Here is an 18432-nt window from a genome sequence, read left to right on the forward strand (position 1 = left end):
TTTATTCATATATATATTCTCATTTAAATTATGACTTAATCATAGTTAATTAGTATGGTTTGGTACAAACACCGAAATTTAAGAATCATATATCGTAATGATTACAGCGAGTAAATCAGCAAATTTGCAATTATAGATTTTGAGAATGTTTGTTGAATATTATTAAATGTTTTCCTTTTAAGATTCAATCTTATCTTGGTAGAAAAATTTAAACGTATTTTCTAACAAGTCAAAGAAGGTAAGAGAATCCTACTTGGAAGCAATTTGTGCTTATCCCAAATTGATTTAATCTCTCCATCTTATCCCCTAATTAACATATCCCGTTAATCTTTATCATATTCGTTTAATTTGTAGATGTCATCTCAAACACGAACACTCAAATACTTACTCTATTATAAAAGGTTCATAACAACTGTAGTATCTAGCTTTACTTTCTTCCCTTTTACTTGGTACGTTTTCTTTATTATTTGTATTATGAATGAAATTGTAGTGCAACATCCTGTATCAGTTTAATTATGCACAATCATTAGAATGCCTGTTGATTGCATTGTTTTTACGTAGTACATTATATTCTTTTCATTATGTTGAAGATTTTAACTTCTTCTTTTTTTTATGTCAAAGAGTTTAACCTTTTTCTTTGGTCTTAAGGTTTGTGTTTTTGTTTCTGAGTTACTTAAATTACATCATAGGTGACCTGAGTGATTATGTATATTATGTTTATACTATTATTGCATCCTTTTTTTTTTTAATTATTGTATAATCTGTTAAATTCTTGAACAAAACCCTAATTTTGTTTTTCCATGTCCATTTACAGAAATCATGACAAACATGAGATCAAGAATTGCAATCCCTATATTGGGACTTCTGATACTATTCTCTTCCTGCATGGCAGAAGGAGATTACTTGCTTTACAAGGATCCTACGAAGCCGCTAAATATACGTATAAGAGATCTAATGAGTAGAATGACATTGGCAGAGAAAATAGGGCAGATGACACAGCTCGATAGAAGAATTTTGACACCGAAAATTATGAAAGATTATGGAATAGGGAGCGTACTGAGTGGTGGAGGAAGTGTGCCAAAACCTGAAGCGACAGCCCGAGAATGGGTTGATATGGTGAATGAGTTTCAAAAGGGAGCATTGTCTACTAGGCTTGGGATCCCTATGATTTATGGAATTGATGCAGTTCATGGCCATAATAATGTTTATAAGGCTACTGTTTTTCCTCATAATGTTGGCCTTGGTGCAACCAGGCAAGTTCACTTGATTTTCCTCTATTACATTATTGTTAGGTCACTTTAAAGGTCATTAAAAGTAATTGTCCGTAATAAGTAAAGCAATTAATCTGAAAAATAGGGTAACTAAATCATTACAATGTCATTGGATATAATAATAAATTATGTTTGCCGTGCCTTTTTTGGGTTTAAGGATTTGTTTCCTTTGAAAGATTTAAGAAAATTGTATTCTCTCGGCCCGATTTATGTGACATCACCGAAAATCTTGATAATCAAATAAGTTTTTCTTTGATTAGATTGCAATTTTTTGTGTCTTTTATATATTTTGAATTGCTAATTATTGTGACTTATAATACTTTCATATAGTTTCTGATTATGTAAATTTTTATTTCAAAAACATAAAAGATTTAATTAATATCCGAATTAATGGTAAATTAAAATGTTTAACTTATTGGTACAGAGAGAGTAGTAATTTTCAGCAAGCTGGATTATTTTCTTGTTTCTTTTTGTTGTATAAAATAATTAACACCTTTTTCTACCACTTAATTAAAAAAATTAAGATGTTTTAGCGAGGCTATACTTCTTGTTAAAAGATTTTGATGTTTTAGTTCTCCTCGAATAATAGTAGTATTAAAAGTTTTATTTATTCAAATTAATTACATACGATTAGTCAAATTAATAAATTAACAGCTTTAATTATTACTTTGTCACATTACATGATTTGTTGGTCTTATTTTTTTAATTCTTTCAAATGTTGCAGAGATCCAGAGCTTGTGAAAAGAATTGGTGCAGCAACTGCTATTGAAGTTAGAGCTACTGGCATTCAATATGTTTTTGCTCCATGCATTGCGGTACATATATATTTACCCTAACCTTACTTTTGTTAGGTTATCTAGTCTAATTTTTTTTTTGATTATTAGATCATGTTTGTTACAAACCGCTATCTATTGATCGTGTTAAATTAATTATTATACATTTTCGGTGCAAAAAATTTAAATTATTTCAAATAACTTGTGTGCCTCAACAGGTATGCAGAGATCCAAGATGGGGTAGGTGCTATGAGAGTTACAGTGAGGATCCAGAAATTGTGAAACAAATGACTGAAATTATCCCTGGATTACAAGGGGACCATCCTCCTCGTAAAGCTGGCATTCCTTATGTTGCTGGAAAGTAAGCTTAATTTACATTACCTTTACTAAGTCGCTTATAATCCGTTTGGCGAAGCTTCTACGAAGTCAAAAGTATTTTCATTTTAAAATTAAATAAGTATTTATTTTAGAGAGTTGAGGTGTTTGATCAAAGCTTTTAAGGAAAAAAACATTATTGCTTTTAAGTAGTCGCAAAAACTGTTTTCGGAAGCTCAACACAAACTGATAGCTACTTTTCAAAAATATTTTTTCGAAAAACAATTCTCAAAATAAGCAAATTTTGAAAGCTTGACCAAACAAACTATTACATATTAACTCCTTAACATAATCAGAACTTGTCTAACATCTTCTTTTTAATAAATGGAAACAACTTTTTTAGGGAAAAAAGTAGCATCTTGTAGTATTTTTGAAAAGAAATTCTCAAAATAAACAAATTTTGAAAGCTTGACCAAACAGATAATTACTCATTAACTCTTTAATATAATCGTCAAAACATGTCTAACATTTTCTTTTTAATACAAATTCAAACTATTTTTTAGGGAAAAGGTAGCAGCTTGTGCAAAACACTTTGTTGGAGATGGTGGTACAACAAAAGGGATCAATGAGAATAATACAGTGACAGATTGGCATACATTGCTAAGTATTCACATGCCTGGATATTATCAATCAATTATCAAGGGAGTTTCAACTGTTATGGTGTCTTATTCAAGTTGGAATGGTGTTAAGATGCATGCACATCATAATCTTGTTACCAATTTTCTCAAGGATACCTTAAAATTCAGGGTAATTAACCATTTCACTAACCTTGATACTGAGTAATTCAATAATTTTTAGTTAAGAAATTAAAAGTATTTTTTTTTTTTTTTGGGTGAAGGGATTTGTCATCTCAGATTGGCAAGGAATTGACAGAATAACTTCACCACCTCATGCAAATTACACACATTCGGTGCTCACTGGGGTTCAAGCTGGCATTGACATGGTTAGCTACTAATATTCTCTCTAATCCTTTTTATATGTCGCTTAAAGTTTTTGTACATTCATAATTAAAATATTAGCCCCTCTGATCCTATGTATCTGCCATTTTATCCTTCTGCAAACCCATTACAAAAATATTAATAGTAAGATTTACTTGATTAAACTGTCCTTATTTATTCTTTGATTTCTTAATCTTTTACTTGATTTTTTAATAACATTGGGTCATTAAAATACCTTTATCTCTTCCTTAAATGAGTAACTAATAAACTATATGTCTTCTTCAAGTAGTATAGCAAGAATTACAAGGGGAAAAAAAATGAATGCCTTCTTCATTTTCTGAAGTGATTAATATAATATTTTGGACCAAAATTTTCTTTTTGCTTTTTTTTTTTCCGCGTAAAGTGGCATATAAAAAGGATCAGATGGAGTGACAATGAAATTGCTGTTCGAAAATTTGAATTGTCATCTGATTTTGTTGTGCTCGATTTTCAGATTATGGTCCCTCTAAACCATACGGAATTTATTGATATATTGACTTCGTTGGTGAATAATAATTATATTCCCATGAGCCGAATTGATGATGCCGTGAGGAGGATCTTGAGAGTCAAATTTACCATGGGTCTTTTTGAGAATCCTTTGGCTGATTATAGATTAGTTAAACACCTCGGAAGCCAGGTCAGTTTCTTTTTATATACTATATGGATAATCAGATTTTCTAGACTATATATATATATTTAGAATAATTGCTGAATTTAGTGATATAGAGATTTAATTAATGTTGAAACAGGCACATAGAGATTTGGCAAGAGAAGCAGTAAGAAAGTCACTAGTATTACTGAAGAATGGGGCAAATGCAGATGAGCCTGTACTTCCACTGCCTAAGAAGGCAACAAGAATATTAGTGGCTGGATCTCATGCCAACAATTTGGGCTATCAATGTGGTGGTTGGACTATTACTTGGCAAGGTGTTGAAGGAAACAATGTCACACTTGGTATTTTCTCCACACATCCCCTCTCTCTCAAATAATAATAAAGATTTGTAGTGAGTTTACGTTTCGGTACATTGAATTTTTACACTATCAAATTAAGTCAACATATAACAATAGGTAATTCTCCATTTAAGCATGATATGGTAACCTAACATAGATCGACTAATACATATGCAATAACCAATTAAATTGTATTTATAGTGTTAAAATTTTGTTACATTCTTAGGGTATATATATATCTTAAACTCTTTTATAAAAAGTTGATTTTGTCCTTCGCCAGCCCTACCCCCTCCTTTTTTTCTTTCTTTTTTGTTTAACTTTTTTGGTCAAGAACAACAATCGGCCCAACTAACTTAGGATTCAGGTTTAGTTGTTTTGGTGGTGGCAGTCAAGAACAAAAATTACACCTCAGTTATAAATAAGTTTTGGGTGACAACTTAATATTCATATCGCTCCATTTAAGCTCCTCCTTTGTGGATACTACTATTTAAATCTCTAGTCATTTTATCTTTTGGTGAAAATTTCAGGGACAACCATTGTGGATGCTATAACTGCTACCGTTGATCCAAGCACAGAAGTAGTCTACAGTGAAAACCCCACCACAGAATATATGGAATCCAACAAATTCTCATATGCAATAGTGGTAGTAGGTGAACTACCTTATGCTGAAACAGCAGGAGACAACTTGAACTTAACAATCCCAGAGCAAGGGATAACAACAATGAACAATGTCTGTGGAAGTATAAAATGTGTAGTGGTTTTAATTTCAGGAAGACCATTAGTTGTGCAACCACATTTAAGTAACATTGACGCACTTGTTGCTGCTTGGTTACCTGGTACTGAAGGACAAGGAGTTGCTGATGTATTATTTGGTGATTATGAGTTTACTGGAAAATTATCAAGAACTTGGTTCAAGACTGTGGACCAATTGCCAATGAATGTTGGTGATTCACACTATGATCCACTTTTCCCATTTGGGTTTGGACTCACTACTACTAAAGTCCAGGACCAAATTGCTTCTAGATAGAGATAGGTTTTTTTTTAAACTGAAGAACAATGTTTATATTTTATCTAGTTTTGATTTTGATTTCGAGATTCATGTTTACTTTGTTGTGTTAGTAGTGTTCGTTTTACCGGATCTTAATAGAATTAGGAACTTGTCGCACTGAATATATAGTATTGGTACTAGATTTTAAGGATATCTTTTACTCTTCTGCTCCATTTTATATGGCACATATATTTTAGCTAGTATTGGTTTTGATTTTCTTCAAGTTTACAGTCGTTTTAGCAGTGCCTGCTCAACGGGAGGCCACTAAAGCAATTGCTTTAGGCCCAACGTTGGAGATATATATATATATACTTGCATATATATTATAAATTTATTAATAAAGAGATTAGATTTTATACTTTGTTTTTTTGAATATGATAAAGGTTATTCAGATAAATAACTAAATTTTATAAGAAACATGCAATATATAAAAATGAATAACTTACGACTTTGACAATTAAAAAAATAAAGTATCTTTATGATTATATCTTACAAAGAGTGAATAAACCTATTTTTTTCATTTCAAAACAGACTTGAATTATGTCAAATGTATGAAATTATTTTGACATCTACTTAGTTGTATAAATTTGAGATCATGATATGTACAAAAAGGATTCGTACCCATTCATTACAAAAATAAAACAAAAAAAATTATCAAATAAATTTAAGGCCTCATATTAAGATTTGGTTTTAGCCATATCTTTTGTTGAGCTGCCTCTGTGTTTTAGTAGTGTTTGTTTTATCATATCCTTATAAAACTAGGAACTTATCGCACTGAACATATAGTGTTGCTAATTTTAAGCATACCTTTCAATTCCATGATAACGGTGAGTACTATATGTAAGTAAATTATGTGCAACCTGTAAATATTAATCAACGAAGGAAGAATATATATAAGTTGTACCCCAACGAACAACAAATACTATTATGGTATAATTCAACATGAACTACACTTATGAAGGGCGAAAGTTGATCAACATTTATGATAGAATTTTTTATTTTATGATAGTGTCGATAAATAGATAAATTAGACTCGCTTGTCGAAAAGTTTATAGTGCAAACATTGTCCTCAAATCGCATTCTAACAAAATTATGGTAAAATTTAATTAGTTAATTTTAAAATTATAAGTTGTAACAAACCCCTACATGTTAATAGTATTTTTTACCTTAGAATTATTTGTTATAGCGATAGTTTAGTTTAGTTTTTAAAGCTATAAAAGTGAATCGTCTAACTTCAATTCTGTGGCAACTAATTTCATATAAGTTACCCCATAAACTGTTTGGTCGTTAGGTAGGTCAAATATTCTTACTTTTGGTTAGATTCGGTTCTAGAACTTCAATAGTTATTTTATATTTTCAGATTATTTATTTTTCATAATTAACTATCTAGATAATTTTTAAAAGAGAAAATCTGAATTTTTTTTGATTTGGTGGTAGCGACTCTTCTTTTACCATCTCGGATTTTGGAGCTTAGGCGGTAGCAATTTGCCATTTACATCTCGGTTTGCGACGTGATGGAAAAGATTGATAAAATTGTTATGTTACATAATATAAATAAGGAGAAATTTATAAAACGTATTTAATATTAAAGTATTTATTTATTTTAAATAAAGAGGGGGTGTTTAAATAAAGAATTTTAAATATATTTTAAAAGCTATACAAGGATTTAATGCACAAAATATTGTTGATTTCGAACTCCTAAATATTAGGGAAATAACTAAATGACTATTCGTAATTATTAGCAAATTATTAAATGATGATTCCTACATATTAGGAAAAATAATCAAATGACTATTATATCTAGTGTGAACTCTATTTTTAAAGGGCAAAAAAAGGTAAACTATATTTTGCTAAGGGCTTTTTGCTTTTAATATAGTACAGATAGATAGGTGTAAATAGATATGTTAGTAATTCAGGCAAGATACAGTCAAATTCTCTATAACATCCTCGTTTGTTCCGAATATTTTTGGATGTTATAGCGAAGTGCTGTTATGGAGAGCATATATTATAACATAACATGTTGGCTCCGGAAAAAACTTAGCGTTTATAGTGAAGTGTTGTTATATAGGGATGCTATTATAGAGAAGTGTAACTGTAGCATAAAAGTTTCTCACTTTTTTTTGGTTTTGGTTTCTTTCATGTTTATTTACTGTTCGTACTGGTTTTGTCGAATCCTAATAAAACGAGCAGTGAATACATATTTTATTTCACCATGTTTATTATTAGAAGCAAGTCATCTAGTAATGTTTAAATTCCGAGAGTGATTTGGACCTTTTTAACATTAGACAATTCAAATTTACGTGATTTAATTATCAGATTTGTGAAAATCACTTATACCCCTAAACTTTACTTTAAAGATCAAACTTTCCCCTCAACTTCAAGCAATTATCACCCCCCCCCCCAAATTATCGTACGTACACAATGTCTATTTCACCTTATCATTTTCAATTCTCTCCTCTATGTAATACTATTTTTGAAATAAATCAATACAGAAAAGAAGAATATTTCAAAAAGAGAGAATTCTATTGATTTTGAGATAAATTACAAAGGAATAAAATCCCTCTATTTATAGGGGAAAATTAACTTAACCGCAAAGTAAAAAACTCTAAAAACTTTTTAAAAGATAGACATCCACTTCGAATACAACTCTATTTATAACACTCCCTCTTGAATGTCTATTCAACAGATAATGTGTCTTGTTAAAACCTTAAATAAAATAAAACTCAATAGAAAAAAAATTTAGTGAAGGTAAAAGAGTACGCATGTTAGAAATACATCTTTTGGTTGCCTCATTAAAAATCTTGCAAGCAAAACCCAGTGGGACAAAATCTTGTAAGGAAAAAAGAGTACAATGCGTATTAACTCCTTCTGATGAGAGCATCAATTCACATCTTTGAGCCTTCGCATCCCAATCTGGTACACTAGTTTCTTGAAGGCCGACGTCGGTAGAAATTTGGTGAACAAATCAACCATATTATCACTTGAACGAATCTATTACACATTGATATCACCATTCTTTTGAAGATCATGTGTGAAAAATAATTTTGGTGAAACGTGCTTTGTCTTATCTCCTTTTATGAATTCTCCCTTCAATTGGGTTATGCATGATTCATTGTCTTCGTACAAAATTGTAGGTTATTTGTCACGCTTCAAACCACATTTTCTCGAATAAGATATATTATAGACCTCAACCCGCACATTCTCGACTTGCTTAGTGAATATCAATTATCTCAGCATGATTAGATGAAGTAGCCAAGATTGATTGCTTAGCCGATTACCAAGATATGGCAGTACCTCCACATGTAAACACATTGCCTGTTTGAGATCTATCCTTGTGTGAGTCAGATAAATCCCAAGTATCAGCATAACCAACAAGATCGGAATTGCAATAATTTTCATAAAATAAGCCCATATCGGTAGTCCCTTTTAGATATGGAAATATGTGTATGATTCCATTTCAATGTCTCCTTGTAGGATCAGAGTTATATCTTGCTAAAGTATTAACTGAAAAAGTTATGTCGGGCCTTGTAGTATTAACAAGATACGTTAGTGCACCAATTGCACTAAGATATGGTATTTCAGGACCAAGAAGCTCTTCATTCTTTTCTTGATATCGGAACGGATACTTATTCACATCAAGTGATCGAACAACAATCGGAGTACTTACCGGATATGCTTCATCCATGTTAAACTGTTTCAATACCTTTTCTATGTAGGCATATTGATGAACAAAAATTTCGTTTGCCAAATGTTCAATTTTCAAACCGAAATAGAATTTTGTCTTTCCGAGATCTTTCATCTCGAATTCCTTCTTTAAATAATCAATTGTCTTTTGGAGTTCTATAGGAGTTTCAATAAGATTTATGTCATCAACAAATATGTCAAGTACAACAATCTCCGATGTTGTTTTCTTTATACATGGACAAATGACATCATTTATATAACATTCCTTTAATAAATACTCACTAAGACGGTTATACCACATTCTTCCTGATTGCTTTAGACCATATAAAGATCTTTGTAGTTTGATTGAAAATATTTCCCGAAAATTTGAATTATGTGCGCTGGGCATTTTAAATCCTTCAAAAAGTTTCATGTATATCTCATTATCAAGTGAGCTATAAAGGTAGGCTGTAACCACATCCATTAAATGCATGTCAAGCTTTTTATGGACAGCAAAACTAATGAGATAAATAAGCGTTATTATATTCATAATAGGTAAATATGTCTCTTCATAATCGACACAAGACCTTTGTGAAAATCCTTGTGCAACAAGGTAGCGTGATATCTTTGTTCCTCATTTTTCTCATTCTTCTTACATACAAAGACCCATTTATAACCAACAAGCTTAACACCATTAGGCGTTTGGACTACAGGCCCAAAAACATCAGGTTTCGTAAGTGAATCCAACTTGGATTGGATTGCTTCTTGCCATTTTGGCCAATCACGTCTTTATCGACATTCTCCAACAGATTGAGGTTTCATATCCTCACTATCTTATATAATACCAGATGCAATATTATATGCAAAGACATAATCCATCACTATATACAATCGATTCAAATTCATCTCAATATCGATTGGATTCGTGGATAGTTCCTTATTTTCTTGAGTCTCAGACTTAGTGATTTCCTTATGAATCTTAGGATTGGTAAAATTATGGATTTCTTTATGAGATTCTTTTGCAATGTCATCTTTGTCACACCTCCTTTTTCACCTGCGTCCACAGTGGCATAGGGGAGTTTTTCCAATTAAAGGACAATCGAAACGGGATTTATTTATTTAATTCAGAATCGCGACTTGGGAGATTTATGGTGTCCCAAGTCACCGGTTGAATCCCGAATCGAGGAAAAGATTGACTCTGTATTACAGTCCACGAACCCGAAATCTGAGTAAGGAATTCTGTTAACCCGGGAGAAGGTGTTAGGCATTCCCGAGTTTCGTGGCTCTAGCACGGTTGCTCAACTGTTATATTTGGCTTAAATTATCTAATTTTAACAATTATGAATCTACGTGCAAATTTTAACCTTAACCATTTTTATTCATTTTTATTTTAAAAGAGAATTGCAACGTCATGAAAATGCGTCTCGAACTGCGCCACATAAATGCACCCGTCGTTTTTGACACATTCCGAATTTGTTGAGATTTGAATTTGGGTCACATAAATGTGCACCCGAGTTTAGGGAGGTAACGTTATTAAAATACGCGCCTAAAGATACTAACGCGTTATTATTTGGGGAAGACCGTAAAATTCACTAAACGACCCGTTCCTGAAATCTAAGGATTTAAATATATACATCTATCGAGGGCCCCGCAATTTAGGCATTTAAGCGAGGCTCGCCTTATTTTATTATTTTAAAGGTCCATCCTAAAACAATCTATAATTTTCTATTTAATTCGTCTCTAAAATAAAAGCAGTCCTAGTTAATTAATGTGCGTGAAAGATCCGAAATTACATAACTCGATTTCAACAGTTAAGCCCTAGAGTTGAACGAAGAGGGCGGGACATTTTCAGTATACGACTAAAGTTTCATTTCATAGAAAATGGGCCACCTGAGCCCACAACGGCTCATACACCTAGCATCCTATCAATGGAACTTCCGTAGCCAAGGCAGGAATTATTTAGGCCTCAGGGATCATGACAATCCAACTTGATCAATGGTTGTAGGGGGAGCTAATTTGCAGAATTAATCCTACTTGCATCAAACTCATAATTTCTAATTTTTGCACTCGAGCTTGACATCATTTTTAAGCTATTGTAGCACTGATTTTAACACACAACTCAATTCTCATTTTTGTTTAGCACATAACTCACAATTGTTTGCTCATCCCTATTAGAGTAGAAATGGTATTACTTATAACTTACTTTAACGAATCACTTATCCAATAATGATTTAAATCACACATGGAGTCATGGATAATTTCAAATTCGAAACTAAACATATGTGACTTGGACTAACGTGAATATGCACCTATTTGTTGTGATTTGCCTTTGATTTTTAGTGTGGCGAGCAATTAACCCGAACAATGAAACTATTTGACACTATGGACTTGATTTCAATAGAAATGAGCTACATATTAGAGTTAACAGTCCATCACAATTCAAAACAACTCAAATCGATTAAACAACAATCTTAATTATACAGGTGCCTATTGTCCATAAGTTATAAAACAGTACATAGCATGTTAATAATCCAACTAGTTCCTTACAGGCGCATTAATGCACAAATTTATCATATAAATCTTAAAGCTAACTGTATCATAATAAACTAAAAAACAGTAAAGCTTTAATGGATGTTAAACAGCAATTGCTTTTCCATTCCACTGAAGAAACTACATCAAACCAGGTTCAAATGTGTACTTGGAGAAATGCAACACAGGAAGAGGAGAAAGAATAGTCAGCAGCAGTCAATACAACAGCAATACACCAGCAGCAACAACTCAATCAATACTCCAAAAAACCCCAGAAAGGTTCAAAACTAACAACAACAACAAATACCAAGACAAACAGACTCAACCAAGCTTGTATTAAACCAAAAACTGAACCAGTAGACCACTGAACCACTTAAGCAATCAAAAGGAATGAGAATCACTATCCAGAATTCAAATTACATCTACGGATGCAATGAAACAATATCTTTCTTTTTATTTCTGTTCTTAAACTCTCCAGCACTCTTTAAAAGAAACTGATCACTTTCAAAGCTCTCAAATGTTGTTCTTCTCCCTTCCTCCCAAAATTCTCTCCTTAAGGTCCTATTTATCCTGCTGCGGATCCTCTTTTGAAGTATATTTTAATCCCTTTTAGATCTATCCTTCACCTTTCCAAGTTGTACCTACTCTTGCACATGTATCCCTCAATTTTTTATCATTCTCCTCATACTATTCTAATTTTCCACCCTTAAAGGCACTAGGCATGGTTCAGTTGTATTTCCTTTTCAGTTTTTTAATCAAAATCCCATGTTATTCTCTGATTTTCACTCTCTAAAGGTGCCAGACAGGGTGTCAGCTCTACTGCCTTTTCAATTCTTAATTAAAAACCCCTAAAGCCCCATAAAGCTTTGAATTATTATAACCAGGACAAACGATTCTTTAAAACATACTTGTCATGACATTAGCAAGAAACATTCAATAAACAAACCTATTTGATATTCGACTTCCGAAACAATTAATATAATTATTTCAAACGAGGAATCAGAACACCACGAGACACGAACATGCTGATTAAAACACAAGTTAACTAATTTGTATAAACCGTGAAAATGAAAAATTAGAAATTTAATGATTCATATGGCAGGTGCAAACATCAGTAATTAAATACAGGGGTTGATTAACATATCCAAAATCAGAAAATAAGAACTAACAGAAACAACTAAATTGGACAGGAAAACTAAAATTAACAAAATACGAACGGCTAAGCTAATCTAAAGCAAAGAAATGTGGTTCGAAGTAAATTGCAATTTTAACCAGAAAAATGAAACAATCAAATACATGTAGAAGAAAAGAGGGAGAAGCAGAGGTGAATCGAGTAAAATAGGAAGAAAGTGCCACAGGGGCTCACCGATTCAACTTTGAACTCACTTGGCATCTTGACTCGCAGGGAACTGAGGCTAATCATTTGTTCTTGTTAAGAACAAATAAAAATGACCAGCATCAGTTCCTGCAGTGAGTCGAATCTTCTTGGTATGGGAACACAGTCCTGAGTCGACGTATGCCAACAACTCATCGAGAACCGATTTTGAAACTTTAAGGCTCAGACTCAGATTTGAGATTCGAAAGAACATAGTAATATTCGAGGGAAAACAATGATGGATGGTGTATGAGGAGGTCAAGGTGGTTGTGGGGTGTGATTTTGGCGGTCATCAAAGAAGGTGAGGTTTTTGGCTGATTCTTTGATTGAAGATTCGAGAAGATGTAGTATGATTCGAGGTTAATGGAGTGTGGAATCGGAGAGGGGGAAGCAGGGTAGTTCAGGGGTGTTATTTTCATGGCCATCGGAGCCGGCGCCATCGGGTTTTCAGACGAAGGGAACGGGGGTGGCTAGGGTTTGGGGGGTCGTCTCTGAAGGGTCTGAGAGAGACGATGGGGCGAGGGGGGTTTGGTTTGGGGGGTGGGCATGGTTTGGATCCCTTATATACATACGTGGGGATTGGATCCAAGCCGTTCGATCAAGTGAGATCAATGGCTTGGATCAATTCCCTTATAGGAAACGACGCCGTTTGGTTTCGTTGGGGGACTGGGTCGATCCGGGGACAAATGGGTCGGGTTGTGGGGATTATGCTGAGGCGTTGGATCAAAATGATTCAACGGTTAGGATTTGTTGATCCTGAAACACCGTCGTTTCGATTGAGCGGATGGTGGGGTAAAGGCCGGGTATTGGGGTGTCCGAGTTGGGCTGTAAGGATTTGGGCCTTGGGGATTTAAATCAATTTGGGCCCAATTCCGATTTCTTTTTCTATTTTTTTTCTTTTCTACTTATCTCCTTTTTAATTCCTAAATTACAACCAAAATCCTAATTAAATCATAAAATCGACAATTAACTTAAAATATTAGCTCTTAATAATGATTGTCACACGAAATTAAACACCCATAAAGATAAAATCGTACAATTTGGATATTAAATGCTAAAAATGCAAAGTACATATTTTTGTGATTTTTCCATTTTGAAAAACAAACTTGATTGTTTAATTAATTCCTAAATTGTAAAATTAAATCCTAAATGCACATGCAACACATATTTTTGTATTTTTCTTAATTAAAATAGAAATAAACATGCACAGAAAAAATACAAATAAATCACAAACAACACAAAACCATTTTATTTTGAATTTTTTGGAGTAGTTCTCATAGGGCAAAAATCACGTGCTCACAATCTTAATCATTTATTTTTCTTTTTCTAGGAGTTCAATCCTTAGAACCCTATGGTCCTCCACGCTTTAGGCGTGCTTTTGACTCATTAGCTATGACACTAGAAGAATGACCAGCAAGGACATCAGTACGAATTGGAATATTCTCTGCATAGATATGTAATTTTGTTATCCTTTTCAGATCCGTAAATGTGTTTGGTATTTGATTTGCTATTTTCTCTAAATGAATAATCTTTTGCACATCTTTTTTATAAATAAAGGCACGTGGATCAAGATGAGATAATGATGGATTTTTTCACAAAATTTTTCATTTGGTCTCACTATTTTCTCCCCTAATTTTGGGGAAAATATCTCATAGAATCGACAATCTGCAAATCGAGCAGTGAACAAATCTCCCGTTAATGTTTCGACGTAGTGAAAAATGGAGGGTGATTCAAACACAACATTTATGCATAATCTTCTTTGGAGACCCATCTTGGTGCTATATGACTATGCTACAGGCACATATACTACACATCCAAATATTCTTAAATGGGATATGTTAGGTTCATGACCCAAAAATAATTGCAATGGAGAATATTTATGATAATTTGTCGGTTTGAGATGAACTAGCATTGCTGCATGCAAAATGGCATGGCCCCAGACATAAGTGGGCAACCTCGTTTTCATGAGTACCAGTCTTGCTATCAATTGCAGACGTTTAATCAAAGACTCTGCAAGGACATTTTGAGTGTGAACATGAGCTATAAGATGTTCCACTTTTATCCCAATTAATAAGCAATAATCATTAAATGTTTGGGATGAAAACTCAGCAGCATTAGGCTTAATTGGAGGAACTGTGCCCATAATTGAATTATTTGTGCCATTAAATTTGCAAATGCGAGGTTGCGAGATGACAATAGGAACACATGAGACCATCCATAATATGCATCTACTGTAACCATAAAATATATAAACGACCCACTAGGTAGGTGAATAGGTCCACAGATATTCCATTGTATGCGTTTAAAAAACGCAGGGGACTCAATCCTAACCTTTATTAGTGATGGTCTAATAATTAATTTACCTTGATAACAAGTAGTATAAGAAAATTTATTATTTAAAAAAATCTTTACATTCTTTAATTGTCACGACCCAAACCCAACCCTTCGTGATGGTGCCTATCGTGGAACTAGGTCAGCCTCAACTCAACGAAAAACCAACCACAATACTAAAATTTAGAATATTTGAGGAAGAGTACTTTTATCATTTAATAAAATAGATTGTTCATAACATAAGCAAAATCTATAACATGATTCAACCAGCCCAAAACCAGGGTGTCACGGAGTACATGATCGACTAGAGAAATAACATAGTCTACTATAGTATTTACTGAATACCACTTAAACACAACTAGAGTAAAGAAAGAGGGTCAAGATCTGCGAACGCTATGCAGATACCTCAACAATATCCCAAGCCTGCAACCTCGATCAATGATTGCCAATAGGACCGAAAGTAACTGGATCTGAACACAAGGTGCAGGAGGTAACGTGAGTACACCAACTCAGTAAGTAACAAATCTAACATATGGACTGATAGGTAGTGATGAACTCAACCTCATCAAACATAACAGAAACGTAAGCATGCTTTCAGTTAAATAAACAGCTCGAACAGTAAAACAGAGCAGGTATGAACAAGGTAAAGAAGTGTAACTCTGCTACTTCTACATGTCAATGCACATGTTGTATGAAACGCACCATGCTGAGTGCCTCATGTGAACACAATCTCAAATGCTCGTCCACTCAGTACTGTATATGGCTCATACGGCCCAGGGAAGATCCAGCCTAGAATATATACATCTCTGACAGCAGTCACTCAGTACTAAGGAAGGCCAATCCAGCCTATGGAGAAGATCCATCTCCAAATAATAATAATAACAACCTCACAACCACTCGGTACTGTATATGGCTCACAAGGCCCAGGGAAGATCCATCCCGGATTATATACACATCACAGACCATCAGTCTCCAATACCGAGGAACAGGCCAATCCAGCCTCATGGAGAAGATCCATCTCCATACCAAGGGAAGATCCATCTCTGAATATAATCAACCGCACTCACTGGGGGTGTGTTACAGACTCCGGAGGGGCTCCTTCAGCCCAAGCGATATTACAAGCCAATGAAGGCATATATCAATAATCCGCTGCGGTGTGCAGCCCGACTCATAATTGTCACTCATAATCAAGCTCTTGGCCTCACTCATTCATCACTCTCCAGTGTCTCCCACGGGCTCACAATGCCATGAAAACTAGCCCGGAATAATGATATGATGTGCAAATAAATAACAGCCGAGAATTGAGATGTGATATGAAATGCATGAACATGACTGAGTACAGAATATCAATGAAATCAGTGAGATGACAGCAAGAAACAACCACTAGGTGTCCCAACAGTATCATCGTAAAGCTCTAGCATGATTTACAGTCCATTTACTTCATCACATGAAGAAACACAGATATCAACAAGATAGAATTACTAATCGGTGCCATGGAATGAACCAGGTCACAATTCTTACAGTGCACGCCCGCACGCCCGTCACTTGGCATGTGAGTCACCTCAATACCATCATATAGCATATAGTTCGGGGTTTTGAACCCTCAGAACCAAGTTTGGAAGCGTTACTTACCTCCAACCAAGCAAACTCCTACTATGATATGCCTTTGCCTTCCAAATCGAACTCCGGATGCTCCAAATCTAGCCATAAACAATTCTATACAATCAACACGAGCTAAAGGAATAAATCCCATAAGAAAATGCTAAGCTTAAGACCAAAAGTTATAAAATCCGACAACTCATTCGATTACGAGACTAACCATATTAGTTTCACTCAAATCCGACTCCAAATCAACATTCAAATCTCAAAATTTTATTTTATGAAATTTCCACAATTTTCACCTCAAAGTACTAATCAAATGATGAAATCAGTGATATGTTCATGTATATTAACCAAATCCGAGTTAGAATCACTTACCCCGATGAATTTCTTGAAAAACCCTTGAACAATCGCCACAAACCGAGCTCCCTAGGTCCAAAATGTGAAATAATGCCCTAAACCCTGTTTATATAGTGCAGTCTCTGATTTCCACTACGTGGTCAGCGAAAATCCAAGCGCGACCGCGAAAATCCAACACCACGGTCGCGAAAAAGTAGTGCGGCCCGCGCTTTTGGTGGCTGCACTGACAGGCCTTAGTGTTTTGGCCATACCTTTCTCTACAGATGTCCAAATTATGATTTCTTTACCTTTCTAGAAACTAAACACGAAGGGCTACAATTTTTATTTTTTGAATCATCTCAAACTTCCTTGTAGATTAAAAGATATAGGCTTCCGAAGTCGGACTAGCAGATCTGCAGAACTTCCCTGGAGCGCCTCTGCGACAAAATTTTCGTTGTCCATGCCCCCTCCTTCGCGGTCAGCGAAATTTCACCTAGGTCTGCGCTTTCAAGGCACCAAAACCATGTCGGAGTTCCGAAAATGCCTGGACTCGCTCAAAACTTACCCGAAACACACCCGAGGCCTCCGGAACCTCAATCAAAGGCACCAACAAGTTATATATCAATATAAGAACTTAGTCGAACCCCTAGAACTCTAAAAACAACATCAAAATACCAAATTAACCTCGGATTCAAGCCTAAGAACTTCTAAACCTCCAAGTTCTGCAAATGATGCCGAAACATATCAAACCCCATTTGAATAACCTCAAATTTTGCACACACGTCACAAAAGACACTATGAACCTATTTCAATTCTTGGAATTCCATTCCGACTCCAATATCAAATTTTCCACTGCCGTCCGGAATCACCAAATTTCCAATTTGGCCAATTCAAGCCTAATTCTACCATGGACCTCCAAACTACATTCCGGACGCGCTCCTAAGTCCAAAATTACCTACCGGAGCTGACGGAACCATCAAAATTCACATTCGAGATCGAATACTAAAAAGTCAAAACTTGGTCAAACCTTTCAAATTTAAAGCTTCTAGCTAAGAATCATTCCCCCAAATCAAATTCTGGATAAACTGAAAACCAAAATCGACGATTCACTTAAGTCATAATACATCATACGGATATACTCATGCCCTCAAATAACCGAGCAAAGTGCAATTGCTCAAAACGATTGATCGGGTTGTTACAT

General features: G+C 34.3%; 1 protein-coding gene across 1 annotated transcript; it reads left to right on the plus strand.

The window, feature by feature from the left end:
• The first annotated feature begins 206 nt into the window (after positions 1-206).
• Positions 207-5517, plus strand: LOC104249975 (uncharacterized). Its single transcript, XM_009806518.2, has 9 exons — positions 207-238; positions 815-1253; positions 1996-2086; positions 2263-2405; positions 2923-3166; positions 3258-3362; positions 3851-4033; positions 4146-4350; positions 4875-5517. Exons 2-9 carry the CDS (start codon positions 820-822, stop codon positions 5372-5374), a joined length of 1905 nt encoding a protein of 634 aa, XP_009804820.1. The 5' UTR covers positions 207-238; positions 815-819; the 3' UTR covers positions 5375-5517.
• Positions 5518-18432: the final 12915 nt, after the last annotated feature.

This window comes from Nicotiana sylvestris, chromosome 11 (genome assembly GCF_000393655.2).
Source record: "Nicotiana sylvestris chromosome 11, ASM39365v2, whole genome shotgun sequence".
Taxonomy (NCBI): domain Eukaryota; kingdom Viridiplantae; phylum Streptophyta; class Magnoliopsida; order Solanales; family Solanaceae; genus Nicotiana; species Nicotiana sylvestris.